The 14,310-nt window shown below is 42.0% G+C and overlaps 1 protein-coding gene across 1 annotated transcript; it reads right to left on the bottom strand.

Moving 5' to 3' along the window:
* Positions 1-4,660: 4,660 nt before the first annotated feature.
* PSMG2 (proteasome assembly chaperone 2) lies at positions 4,661-14,270 on the bottom strand. Its single transcript, XM_068993922.1, has 7 exons — positions 14,182-14,270; positions 11,493-11,664; positions 9,569-9,627; positions 8,234-8,352; positions 7,164-7,337; positions 5,690-5,810; positions 4,661-4,920 (listed from the first exon to the last, which is right to left on the bottom strand). Exons 1-7 carry the CDS (start codon positions 14,236-14,238, stop codon positions 4,828-4,830), a joined length of 795 nt encoding a protein of 264 aa, XP_068850023.1. The 5' UTR covers positions 14,239-14,270; the 3' UTR covers positions 4,661-4,827.
* Positions 14,271-14,310: the final 40 nt, after the last annotated feature.

The raw sequence follows: 14,310 nt of genomic DNA, 5'->3' as shown, positions 1-14,310 counted from the left end.
GGGCTTCTCTGGCAAAGCACAGGTTATAGCCGAAGGGGCTTCAGTAGTTACAGTGTGTGGACTCCTGGGTGTGCAGGCTCAATGGTTGTGGCATAGAGGCCTAGTTGCTCCATTCTATGTGGAATCTTCCTGGAGTAGGGATTGAACCCTTGTCCTCTGCTTTGGCAGGTGGATTCTTATTCACTGTTCTTCCAGGGAAATCCTGTTCAAATTTTTTTTACAGTGAAAGTATATTCATCACTTTCACAAGTAAATAATTTTTAAAAACGATACAACATTCTACATCAATATAATGTCACTTAAAATATTGATACATTTATATACATAATGAAAAACTATTTGGGTTGAATCACACTAGAAGGCTGTTTTTTATTTTGGCTGCAAAGATTTTGGATGATATTTATTTTTCCTTATGCTCTTTTGTATTATCTAATATTTTATAATATGCATGCATTGAATTTACAATTAGGAAAAATATTCTGCTTAGCAATAAAAAGTTTTAAAAGCCTGGTAAAGTTAGGTAGAAAAAGTGTTTTGTTCAGTGAAAAGGATCTTGCTTCGATTATTATTGTTAACCTACTCAGTTTTTGTTTCTATTACTTAGGTAAGAGCTTATTCTGTAAGAAATGTATATTGGAAAATATGAAAATTAGATGCTGATAATCTACCAAGTGTATAACTGAAATAACTCAAGAAATCATATGTAGGAAGTTATTTGTGGATTGTGTGCTTCCATCCTGTGGTTGTTTAGAACTCAAAGCATTTTACCATAGACATGATCTAAACGTCCTTCTCACATTGGGCAAAAGTATGTTTTGTGCAAAGTGTAGCTAAACCAGTATGTTAATTGCAATAAAAAAATAGTAAACAATAGTTGTAGTGAAGAATAGTCAACAGTCTTCCCTTATTAGTACTATAACACATGTAAGAGCTGGGCCCCTTGGCCTGTGAGCTGAAATAAAGATTCTCAAATGCCAGCACTTGGTGTGGGAAAACCCAAACCTCTGGAGGATTTCTGTGAATCCACAGCCACTTATTCTCTCCTGTTCTCAATGTCAGGAATATGTGTTCACATTAATGCATGGATGAACATTGTAAGTCTGACTTAAGACCCTGGAAGCAAGTGGGACGGGGGCTTTTATCAATCACTCAGTACCCCCAGAACAACTCCCTATTACTCCTTCCCACACCCCGACAACCTTTGTCTTCTTTCTGTTTCTGAGTCTGATTACTTTAGATACTTCATATAAGTGGAATCATGCAGTATTTTTCTTTTTATGACAGACTTATTTCACTTAGCATCATATCCTCAAGGTTTGTCCATGTTATAGTGTATGACAAGACTCCTTTTTTATGGCTGAATAATATCCCATTGTATGGAGAGACATTTTCTTTATACATTCATCTACGTTGCTTCCAAATAGGAAAAGGAGTATGTCAAGGCTGTATATTGTCACCCTGCTTATTTAACTTATATGCAGAGCACACCATGAGAAACACTGGGCTGGAAGAAGCACAAACTGGAATCAAGATTGCTGGGAGAAATACCAATAACCTCAGATATGCAGATGACACCACCCTTATGGCAGAAAGTGAAGAGGAACTAAAAAGCTTCTTGATAAAAGTGAAAGAGGAGAGTGAAAAAGTTGGCTTAAAGCTCAACATTCAGAAAACGAAGATCATGGCATCTGGTCCCATCACTTCATGGGAAATAGATGGGGAAACAGTGGAAACAGTGTCAGACTTTATTTTGGGGGGCTCCAAAATCGCTGTAGATGGTGATTGCAGCCATGAAATTAAAAGACTCTTACTCCTTGGAAGGAGTTATGACCAACCTAGATAGCATATTCAGAAGCGGAGACATTATTTTGCCAACAAAGGTCCGTCTAGTCAAGGCTATGGTTTTTCCAGTGGTCATGTATGGATGTGAGAGTTGGACTCTGAAGAAAGCTGAGTGCCAAAGAATTGATGCTTTTGAACTGTGGTGTTGGAGAAGACTCTTGAGAGTCCCTTGGACTCTCAAGATCCAACCAGTCCATCCTAAAGGAGATCAGTCCTGGGTGTTCGTTGGAAGGACTGATGCTGAAGCTGAAACTCCAGTACTCTGGCCACTTCATGCAAAGAGTTGACTCATTGGAAAAGACCCTGATGCTGGGAGGGATTGGGGGCAAGAGGAGAAGGGGACGACAGAGGATGAGATGGCTGGATGGCATCACCGACTCAATGGACATGAGTTTGGTTAAGCTCCGGGAGTTGGTGATGGACAGGGAGGCCTGGGGTGCTGCAATTCATGGGGTTGCAAGGCGTCGGACACGACTGAGCAACTGAACTGAAATGACTGAGGTTGCTTCCACATCTTGGCTATTGTGAATAATGCTGCAATGAACATGGGTATACAAACATCTCTTTGAGATCCTGTTTTTAATTCTTTTAGTATGTGCCAAGAAGTAGGATTGCTAGATCAAATGGTAGTTCTACTTTTAATATACTTAGAAACCTCCGTACTATTTTCCATAGTGGCTGCATCATTTTACTTTCCTGCAAACTGCAAAAGGATTCCACTTTCTTCACCAAAACTTGTTTTACAGGTTTAAAAACAATTTTTTAAAAACTCATTTTATTTTTTATATATTATTTTTGAAGCACTAAGTCTTCGTTGCTGCACACAGGCTTTCTCTAGTTGTGGTGAATGGGGGCTACTTGCAGGTTGTGGTGTGCGGGCTTCTCATTGCGGAGGCTTCTTGTTGGGGAGCATGGGTGTGCAGGCTCAGTAATTGTGGCTCGAGGACTCTGGAGCATTTGGGCTTTAGTACTTGTGGCGCATGGACTTACGTGCTCGATGGCATATGGAATCTTCCCAGACCAGGGATCAAACCCGTGTCCTCTGCCTTGGCAGGTTCTTAACCACTCCACCACTAAGAAAGTCCATCAGTTGTAATCTATTTTTCATTTCTGATTTTTCTTTCTTAATCTAGCTAAGGATTTATCAGTTTTGTTGGTCTTTTCAAAAAAACCAACTCTTACTTTCATTGCCTTTTTTCTATTCTTCTTCTCTAATGTTTGTTGTCGCCTTCTTTCTACTAACTTTGGGTTAAAGTTCTTCTTCCCTGAAGTATAAAGTGAGATTGTCGATTTGAGAAATTTCTTCTAATGTCGTTTACTGTTGTAAACTTCTTACTACTGTATCCCACAAATGTGTGTATATTGTGCTTTCATTTCCACTTGTATGAAGATATTTACTAGTTTCACTTGGGAGTATTCTTTGACTTACTGGTTGTTCAAAAATGTGTCAATTTGCTCTTATTTGTGAATCTTTTTTTTTTAATTTTATAGCTACTGATTTAATAGTTTCATTCCATATTAGTCAGAAAAGATACTTGGTATGATTTCAGTGTGGTTTGTTAACTTTCTTTTTTGTGGCCTAACACGTGATCTATCATGGAGAACGTTCCATGTACACTTGAGAACGTGTGTTCTGTGCTGTTGTGTGGAGTGTTCTGCATGTGTTAGATTCAATCGGTCTAGTGTTTTCAAGTCCTGTTTCCTTACTAGTCTTGTATCTGGTTGTTCTACCCATTACTGAAAACGGGTTATTAAATGTGTCATGGTCTATTTCTCTCTTCAATTTTGCTAAGGTTTGCTTTATATATTTGGGTGCTCTGATGTTAGGAGCCTATATATTAATAATTGTTATATCTTGTGTATTGACCCTTTTATCTTATAAAATGTCCTTCTCTCTAGTTGAGTTTTTGACTTAAAAGTCTGTTTTGTCTGATAATAGTGTAGCCGCCCCTGCTCTTTTTCGGTTATCGCTTGTGTGGAATATCCTTTCCCTACCCTAACCTATAGTAGTTTCCAAAAAGGGAACATATCAGACTATAGAACCCAGAGTAATTTATCAGAAGTAAATCATTTACTGAATGCTGTGGAGTAGGGTGGGGGCTTTCCTGGTGGCTCAGCAGTAAAGAATCCGCCTGCAATGCAGTAACCTCGGAGACTTGGGTTTGATCCCTCGGTTGGGAAGATCCCCTGGATGGCAGGAAATGGCAACCCACTCCAGCATTCTTACCTGGGAAACCCCATGGACAGAGGAACCTGGTAGGCTATACAGTCCATGGGGTTGCAAAAGAGTCAGACACAACTGAGTGACTAAACAACATGGAGTAGGGTGTGCCCCTTAGCATCATAAGCCCTTGTTTTACAGATTAGAAAGCCAAGGCACAGAGGTAATGTGACAAAATAGCAGGTAAAAAGGGACTGGTATGTATTAGGCATGCAAAAATGAAAACCTTTTCTTTCATACTAAAATTCTTTGAGATGGGGCAATTATTCTGGATGGAGGAAGAAGCCATGAGCCAAAGAACACAGCAACTTCTAGGAGCCTGAAAGGGGTAGGAAACGATTCTCTCCAAGACCCTCCGGAGGAAACACAGTCCTGCCAGCACTGTGACTGGCCCAGGGAGACCTATTCTGGACTTCTGATGTCCACAATTTTAAGATAATTGACTTATTTTGCCTTAAGTTACCCAGTTTATGGTAATTTGTTACAGCAGACATAGGAAACTAATATAGAAGTCTGAGTCCAAAAAAAAACACATAAAAGAACACATTTTAGACAAAATTACTTAGAAAACAATTTATTGCACCAAATTTACATTTGTTGTAGATGATGGAAAACATGGTAAAAACAACCTTGTGTTAATCCATTTTTCCTGGAGATTTTTCTGTGGAAAGTAAAGATTTCCTAATACATTCTTTTTATACAGTTGTTTACCAGTTGTGTTGGTAGTAAGTGTCTTGGGAAGTAAGGTATAAAACTGAAACAGGTCAGAAGAGCGCAGGGGGAAGACCACTGCCGAAGAGTAACCTCCAGGAACTCGGCATTTTCCAGGGCAGGGAAGATGCTGTGGGGTCCTCACACTGCAAGTGAAGAACAGAGCATCTAGGTCCTTCAGCTTTACTGCTCCCTCTCCCTTTAACACATACTACAGTTTGTTCCTTTTGGTTTTGACACTTCTAGCTTTTATTGTCAGGAAAAAACAAAGTAATAAATTTCTGTCTTTATATCAGCTGAAGATAAATTCCCTCAAATTCCAAATCATAAAGATATGCCAGAATGACTGTGAATGGAGTCCACGGAACAAAATCAAATTCAAAAGAAAATAGGGGTTAAAAAAAAAAATCAGTGCTGCATGATTTGCATCCGTTTGTTCAGTGAAAAGGCATGAATTAAAAAGACAGTCACCTGCTATATAAAGCAGGCTTCGTTTACTTCTGTTATGCCTAAAGGCTAATTGATTTCCCTGGTATAATGCTCTTATTTTGTAATAGGGAATGTATTTTAATTATAATGCATGTCCAATAGCTACAGTATTGCTCCCATAACTGTACGTTTTACTTAAAAAAGAAAAACTTGAATTCTAAAGAGGACTTGTTTATCCTTATAAACAAGTTGCTATAATTAATGCAACACTAAGAAGTACAATGAAATACTTAAGATCTTCCTTTTTTTTTAAATCAGTCTTAATGGTTAGCTGCTTTCTTTTCAAAAGTTCAAGGTAAATTTATATAAAGATGTCTATATTTAACATAAACTTTCACTTATTTGGTCTACTTATATAGTGTGTAAAAATGCAAGTTTATGAATACCTAACCAGAACAATCAGGCTTAAGCTTTAGTAAAACTTACATGTGGTTTGATTATCTGAAGCCATTCATTAAGATATTCAACCAGACCCAGAGCATCTGGGATGTTGTCTCCTTCTGAAACGAACTTCAGCAGAATCGCGATTGGGATTTCTTTAGAACAGCTGCAACAAGTGAAAAGAACAATCAGGTATTCTTTTTGCTTCCCAACGGAAGTTCCACTGAGCCTGTGTTCCTACAGAGGTGATCAGCCAGATCATATGCGAGGAGATGCCACACCTTCTACGTGTGGAGACAGAATCGGGAGCCATGTAACACTCACCCTGGGCACATGCACCTTCCTGCCTCACAGCAAGATTTGTGTGAGAAAACCAAAAGAACATCAGTTTTGTGAGAAATATCTTTAAACAGCATAAACTCTACAGCTGCAGTATCCTGCAGATGCAAGTATTTACTTCAACTATTTTAAAGACGATGGGAAGAAAGCAGACCAAAAAACTAGTCATGGTAGTTACTTTTGGTTGACACAGGTGAGTACTTTAAAGTATTGCTTGTACGGTTCTGTATTTTCCAAATGTTCCATGAAGAGTGTGTTTCTCTCAGCACTTTCTCTAGTGCCTCTAACTTTGTGACCAAAGTCACAAAGCTGCCCAGGGACTCTGGCCTCATGGTTTCACCCTGCACTGTGTGCTCAGGGCTGAGAGGGTCAGGCAGCCCACAGGTCCTCTTCCGTGGCTGCCGGCCCTCTGATTCTGTGCCGCCTCCTCTCCACCCGTGTCAGCGCCTGAACTCGGTTCAGCCCCCTGAACTGTGAGCAAACACAGTCCTGTTATTTCAGCTCCGCAGTCTATGACCCAACACCAGTGTAGGCACAGGTGACGGGGCCTGAACAGAGCAAGAGAATAGTTCAAAGCTGGTGGTCTGCAGAGCAGGTAGGAGTGACTAGGTAGCCGGGGCTTCGGGGCTGTGGTGTGAGAGGAGGTGAAATAATATACTGTGGGTGTAAGCCAGAGAGGAAAGACGGGACACAGACTAGGCAAAAGAAACGTTGGAGGGAATGATGGTTCTAATAAGAAATACACTTTCAGGTATAAGAAAGGAGTTATTACTTAATGAGTGAAGATCTATTTAGAATCAAAATCCTGAAGGTGGATGGTGCTGATGGGTACCCAACACTGTGAATGTACCTAATGCCTCTTAATTGTACACTTAAAAATGGGTTATTTAATGTTATGTACATCTCACCACCACCACCACATAAAGAACTGACTACAGAGGCTGCAGAGAATAAGTGTTAGGACTCCTAACGTGCTACACACAATAAAGCATTAAATATGGCTTCTCAGGAACCAATTCTATAACCACATTTCAGTCTTTCCCTTGAAAGTAACACAGCACCTATTTAATGAGGTGCTGTGTTATTTTCAGAGTTCCAGCAAGTAATCCAAACACTCCCAGGTATCCTGATTTCATTTTCAAATCATGTGGCGAGCAAAGACACAGGCAGACACACTCACCCTTCATCATAGAGCAGCTTTGTGATCCCTCCTCCAGGAACACGGACACAAAACTCAGAATCGTCTATTTCAGGAATGCATGGGGTTTTTTCCATTTCTTCCCAGTTGAGGCTCTGTATTTTATTCTGAACACTTTTTTGCATGGAAGGGGTAAGAATGTACCTGAAGGGGGTACTGGAAAGAAACAATCATATCATTAACTAAACACTCACAAATATGAACATTAAGACAAATAAGAGTTCTTTCAACAAAAATTATCTTGTTTTCCATATATTTTGTTGCAGAAGGCAAAATGCAAGTTCTGACAGTTTATGGAAGAGTAACGTAAAGTGATTGCTCTGACTTGCTACTCACATACTTAGGAGACTGTGTTGGGGACAGGAAAACAACCAAAGGCAAGGCCAGCATGAAGACCCCACAGCCATGCCCCAACGAGGCCTCTTACAAGGGCCTCAGAAATGTGGTCTATTGTGACAGTCTCAGAAATTAACTAGTTTTGAGAGGCTACTCTTCGCAGATATTTCATGATTTTACAGGTGTGCAAATGACAATGCAATAAATAGTATGGATTTCTAACTCTTGAATACTTTATCTTCTATTTAAGAATTCAATCTGACATGCCTGGAAATTGCACTTAAAGGCAGCTGGAGTTCTGCAGATACAAATGGTTGAATACATGGAAATAAATAGAAACAGTGATCCAGTCTTTGAAAGACAATCAGTTGATAAACTTCAGGTACTCTTTCTCCTTTCTCTCCATCAGCTGAGCCCTCAGGTGCTGTGGGCTCATGACACACACAGCAGAGCATAGTCCCGGACACACACAGCAGAGTGCAGCCCCAGAAGCACCCCATTGCTACCCTAGACCCCAGTGCTGCAGCCCCGGGAACACCAAGGGCCCCCAACGCCACTCCCCCTATCTCCCCACAATCTTCACCTCCTTCTTTCTAAATTCCAGGGAGAAAAGGAAAGGATGGCGTTAAAATTTTCTTTTAACCTTTTAGTAAAGCAATCATCCTAATAACTGTACACATCTTAACAAATATACTTGTTCAGAGACACAGACCTACCTGCGCAGCTGGAGGTCATTACGGTGATACGAGTGGCTGCTAGAAAGAACCACCACTTTGGCGCAGCCGCTGCTTTTCACCCAGGAAAGCAGTTTTTCACAGAATGACTTTGATTTATACTTTGTATACCATGGAAAGAGTACAATGAAAATACAAAGTTAGATCTCAGATTGTTAGAAGAGTAGTCTACGTAGTATTTCATCAGTCTTTGTGATGATACTACTAACAGTTTACATATGCTAAACTTATAGTTAGTTTGAGATCCACTTATTGTCCTTGCACTGAAGGTGAAAGATGAGGGACAATGACTATAAATTTCTGCCCCAAATCTGATCAGGGGCAACAGTTAGGTAAGCCAGAAGGCAGAATGCCTGTCTAGGTCCCTCAGCACAGTCAGCGTTGTGAATCACAGGAGGAAGTCAGCTCCATGCTGAATACCAGCTAAAAAGGTGTGACAGCTGAGGCAATACTCGAACTTCGCCTGGATGCAGAACTGATGGGTGTGTGGGGACCAGCTGGGGAAGTCTGAGTATTTGCTGATGCTCATCTCCCAGGTGTGTGGTGTACTGTAGTTGTGAAAGAGGCTCTCCTTCCTGTAGACGTGTGTTACGTGATGCTGGCACGCACCTGCTTTGGACTGTTTGGCAGAAGGAAACTGTGCACGTGCACACAGAGGATCAACCAGGTGTGGCAAGAGGTGAACAGGTGATTGACCTGGGATGTGGACCTTTCACTCTACTTTCAATGGATGAAACAAAATTTAAATAGCTCCAGGTGTCTAGTGGCTGCCAGGTCAGTGTGGACACATTCCTGCCAGACAGTGGTGAGGGCTATGAACTTGCTTGGAGACAGGAAGCTACGAGAGGATCTGACTGAGGTTTCCAGGACCTGGGGTGGAAGAGCCTGTGGGGCGGGTGGTGCAGAAGCAGAATCAGGGGCATGAGAGAGGACATGGGCTGGACCAAAGTGGTGACAGCAGAAGGGGAGAGAAGCTGGATTCAAGAGTGTATTTTCAGATACACGTCATTTTAATGCAGGTGCCACAGGTTTGAAAGGTAATGCAAATAGAATAAACCTGTAATATTCATATGCTTAAATTTTTTCACCCATGGTACCTGAATCGGGAATATATAGGAGCCAAGCTATATGTCCCAATTCCTTTCGATATATTCAGGAAATAATAGTGACAACTCTGAAATTTTATGAGTATTTCTCTATAAACTCAGACTGCTTAACTGTATAAAGAAAGAAATGATTTTTGAATCTTAATAATGACTCAGTATTTTCTCATTATACTGTACTTAAATAAACTTAAGACAAAAGCAATATACTAACCTTAATAAAAATGGATCTTAACTGAAGAGCCACTAGTTTCTTTGAAGGCAATGCATATACTGCAAGTATAAGAGAATGAAACCATATGATAGTTAAAATTAAGGAGTCATACATGAGAAATTAATAACAAAACTGAACTAGGAAAAATTCTGTATCTAAATATTTTTAAAATATATTTATTTGGCTGCATCCAGTCTTAGTTACAACACACAGGTCTAAATGCCCCGCTGCTTGAGGGATCTCAAGCTCCCCAAACAGGGATTGAAATCTGTGTTCCCTGAATTGGAAGATGGATTCTTTACCACTGGAACACCAGCGAAGTCCCTAAAGATTTTTGCCAATTAAAACACAGAACATATGCACTACATCATTTAGCTAAAACATTTTAAAAGTACCTCAGAATTCACCCATGGGCTTTATTCTATGGAATAGATTCACTGCTGAAATTTAACTATAAGAAAATTATCAGAAATTATTTTTCTTCTTTGATTGTAAACCTAGAAGATTCCCCTGAAAATTTCTATCCTTATAACAAACGACCCCATTTTCAAGGTTTGGTTTCTGATATTGTTCCCTCTTTTCTCTAGAGAATAGTCACACTCATTGGGGTTAGAAGGAAGAGTAAAATGCAGGCGAATGTTAGCTGTGTGATAAAACACAGAAGCTATATTTATTTTCTTCAGGAGATTCAGAAAGACCTGAAGTAACATGTAAGAACTCTGTGAGTCAATATTTGTGAATTTATCCTGTGAGGAGGATCCACAGCATTCACCAGTCTACAAGGGGCCCACTTTACTGATGCTTAGGAGGCTCTGCCCAAGTTTACCTCCAAGAATGAGAAGCCCTGAAATGACCCGAGAACAAAATACAGAGTCTCCGAGAACATGTGATTAGGCCTCTGTGCCAGGGCTAAGCTTTCAGTCACTGTAAACATCACAGACAACCCGAGACTCAGGCACTGTGTCTGGTGGGGCACGTCTTTCCCATTCTACAGGTCTGTTGGGATCATCTCACTGCACTGGTGTGTGTGGGGTGACTGGGACCATGCAGCATCCATCAGCAAGGGTGCTGACCACCAGGTGTGTTTGGGACAAAGTGGGCTAGAGCTGGAAGCTCAGGAACCAGGGAAGTGGGCAGGCTGAGATGACGTCCATGACGCCTCACTTCTGCAGCAGCAGCAGCACTCCTGCTCTCCACCAGAGCTTCATGCACATCTTGTTTTGTTGGTAAGATCCTGTTTCCTAGCACCTTGCTCATGTGAGATAACATCACCTTTCACGTATTCTGGTCAAAAATATTTAGCTTCTAAATAATCAAGGCTTTAAGACTAAGTCCAGTTTCAGAAAATACAGAGGCCAGAGGAACACAGTGGTCAGTCGCTTCTAAATAATCCAAGCTTTAAGACTTAAGTCCAATTTCAGAAAATACAGAGGCCAGAGGAACACAGTGGTTGGTCTGTACGCTGCGAGCCCTGACTAACCTCACCTGACAGCACAGCAGGGAACTGTGGAGATGGGTGGCGTGGGAAGGGCCTAGGCCTCCTGCAGTCAAGTGACTTGCCTCTCTAAGCCGGGTCAGTGTGCATTACGATGAATGCTACCACTGTGTGACAGATGACTTCAGCCTGCATGGGGCGCTGCACATTAAACACATAGGCCTGAGCCCAGTGTTAGCAATGCTTACACGTGCCAGGAGGACAGAAAGTAAAACTGAGGATAAGAGGGGGAAACCCCGTGTTAAAAATCATTCTATCCAAGGGTACAAATACAAGCACATCTCTCGAGGGGGCTGTAATCCAGGGTGTGTGCAGGAGAGGAGGGCACCGCTGTGGATTCTAAAGAGCCACTCCAGGTGCCAACGGACACCCAGGGAGAGTCTGGCTGTGACTTGACACAAATCTGCCTTGTGGAAGGATATAACACACCTTCAGCATTTATACTGAGCTCCGCTGAATTCTCTTCTGCAGTTGCATATGGATTGTTTCCAACCATTGGCACAAGACAGTCAGTATAGAAGTAACCGATCTTATGCATATTCAGTGTGGAAATAATCAGATCTATTGCAAGCTGGCCAACATTTCCAACAGATACTGCTGGCTGAAACAGTAAAAAAAAAAAAAAAAAAAAAGTTCATTAAGTTATCCAAATCAGCAGCACTTTAAGAAGTTTAGACAGAAGATGACAGTCACAGTGGATGTACTGGACATCAATGCTCAGGTGCATCACACCTGGGTTCTGAGCTTTTCATTAGGTCCACCTGGAGACTACTGACTGCATACTTACTGAATACTTGCTATGTGTCAACCCCTGTTCTGGGCACTGAGGATGCAGTAAACAAATGGATCAGAGTTCCTGCCCTTGTGGAATTCCATCTAGTGAGGGGGTGGTTTGCTGGGGCAAACAAAATAGATAGTAAAATACATAGCGGTAAGTACTACAGAAAACATTTAAGTCAGTAAGGGTGTGTGTGTTTATGGGTGACTGCAAGTTCAAAAGGGGTGGTCAAGGAAACAGTCACTTCAGGTGGCCAGTAACTACAGCCCTGAAAGAGGTAAGGGAGACAGTCACACCAAGACTTGGGATATGATGAGGTCAGGCAGTGGTGAACCAGGTGCGGAGGCTGTGAGGTGTGAACAACAGAGTTCGTGGGTCTTCTTTCCATTTGGTTCGTTAGTGCCTAAAGATTGGAGGGAGCTTCTTTTCATGCTGCACACACACACACACACACACACACACACACACACTCGCTCACTCTCTTTCTCTCTCTCACACACACACTCTCTCTTTCATGACTTCAAATAGCCAATTACCACATCTCTACCTACACCGCAAACACTCACCTGAACTCCAAAGCCTAACGGCTATCTCCACACAGTTATGTCAAAACCAGCAGGTACAAAACAAAGCATCTGCCCAACCTGCTCCCTACTTTGCACTTCAGAAAACAGCAACAATTACTCACCCAGTTACCTAAACCAGGGACCTGCTTCCCTTCCCCTCAGCAGCCACAGCAGGACAGGACTAATTTTCATTGATCCTGTCTCCAAAGTTTCTCTTCACTATACCTCCTCCTCTGCACTCTTCCAGCAACTGCTCGTTTTTGGCCTCTATGGGTCCTTCAGAGCAGCCTCCCACTTTGGGCCCTCCCGTACCAATCCCCTGGTTACCTCCTTTAATTCCCTTTCCCTTTTTTGCTACTTTGGTTAGACCCTCACTCTCGGGTATCCTTCGTTTCTTCCTCACTACTGGATTCTCCCATCAGCATATTCACACCCTCTAAAATCTTTCCTTCTGAAAAACTCGCTGTCACTTCTCAGTGTCCCTCCAGAGCCCAAATTCCTTACAGTCTGTCCACTAAGACACAAGCAGGAACTTTATCTCTGAATTCAGGAACAAAAGCACAAACATACACATCTCCACATCATCTCCCATTTCTTCAATCCAATATGGCTTCCCTCTTCACTGTCAAGGGTACTGCTAGTAACCTGTGGACACTATTTTCTCTATGATGTTTTCTTTCTGCCAGGTATCTCCTGCAAAAACACTTTTTCCCTTTTGTGATTAACGAATATTTTTCAGGGAGACACTTTGAAATGAAGTCAAATTTTCTTCCTCAGTACACTATCAAAGCTGCTTATATCATTCACTGATACTTCTATTTTTGCTTTGAGCGGCGCCACAAGTAGGACCTTAGATCCTCGACAAAGGATCAAATCCATGCCCCTTGTAGTGGAAGCGCAGAGTACTAGTTACTGGACCAGGAGGGAAGTCCCCACTGACATTTCTTGCTTTCATTATGAAAACTGTCGAAAAGTGACTTTTCTATTACCATCGTCCTTTTAAAAACGGATACATATATGTTAGTTTCAGGTGCACAACATTGTGATTCGACATCTGTACACATTGCAATATGATTACCTCAACAAGTCTACTTAACATTCATCACCACTCAGTCAAAAAATTATTTTTCCTTGTGATGAGAACTTTAAGATCTACTGTTACTTTCAAACATACAACACAGTGTTAACTAGAGTTACTACGTTGCAAATTACATTCCAGGACTTATTTTTGACTAAAAGTTTGTACTTTTGACCCCTTTCACCTATTTCATCCAATCTGCTCTATGTTTGTTTTTTTTTTTAATTCCACATACGAAGCTTTTCTTAACAGATCTTTGTATCCCTCCCCTTCCCAATAAATCCCCGGGTCTTTCTGTACCACTTTCAACGTTCTAACTTTATTTATTTACGTGTGTTCCCAACTAGACTGCGAACTCCTTGAGACACAGAACCTGGTTTTACCGTTACACACTGACACAACACAACGCTCACTGAAGCAATGAATGAACTGCGATAGAATCGCGTGCTGTCAGCAAGTCTTTACCAGCCCGTCTGCAGTTTCCTGACTAACGACAATCACTCCCCAGCTTAAGCGCGATACAGAGCTCGCTGAGAAAAGATTTTCCAAGAAGAAAGGTACAGCGAGTGGCCCACACGGCACCAACGGAGCGCAAGGTCACGTCCCCACACATTTCGCTCAGCCACCAGGACCCGGCCCCGCAGACTCGCGCGCGTCCGGGGGCCGCTCTGACGCCGGCCCCCTGCCCCGACTCACCATTAGGAGGGTGCACCCTGCGAGGTCGGGGACCGAGTCCCCGGAGGGGACGAACATGGTTTCGCCGGCGGCCGGAAGTGCGGGCGACTCCTGGGGTCCTTCGAGGCCCCGGTCGCGGGGTCCTTAGGT

Source organism: Capricornis sumatraensis, chromosome 21 (assembly GCF_032405125.1).
Source record: "Capricornis sumatraensis isolate serow.1 chromosome 21, serow.2, whole genome shotgun sequence".
NCBI lineage: Eukaryota > Metazoa > Chordata > Mammalia > Artiodactyla > Bovidae > Capricornis > Capricornis sumatraensis.
Note: the sequence above shows the minus strand (reverse complement) of the source record. Positions and strands in the feature narration are given on the sequence as shown.

What these genes read in the sequence shown, in the direction of transcription:
- PSMG2 (XM_068993922.1), bottom strand. Translation starts at nt 14,238, where the DNA reads ATGTTCGTCCCCTCCGGGGACTCGGTCCCCGACCTCGCAGGGTGCACC. An exon ending in AATGACCTCCAGCTGCGCAG is followed by an intron (nt 7,338 to 8,233) that starts GTAGGTCTGTGT and finishes GTTTCTTTCCAG; the next exon opens with TACCCCCTTCAGGTACATTC. An exon ending in TTCAGATAATCAAACCACAT is followed by an intron (nt 4,921 to 5,689) that starts GTAAGTTTTACT and finishes CTTCACTTGCAG; the next exon opens with TGTGAGGACCCCACAGCATC.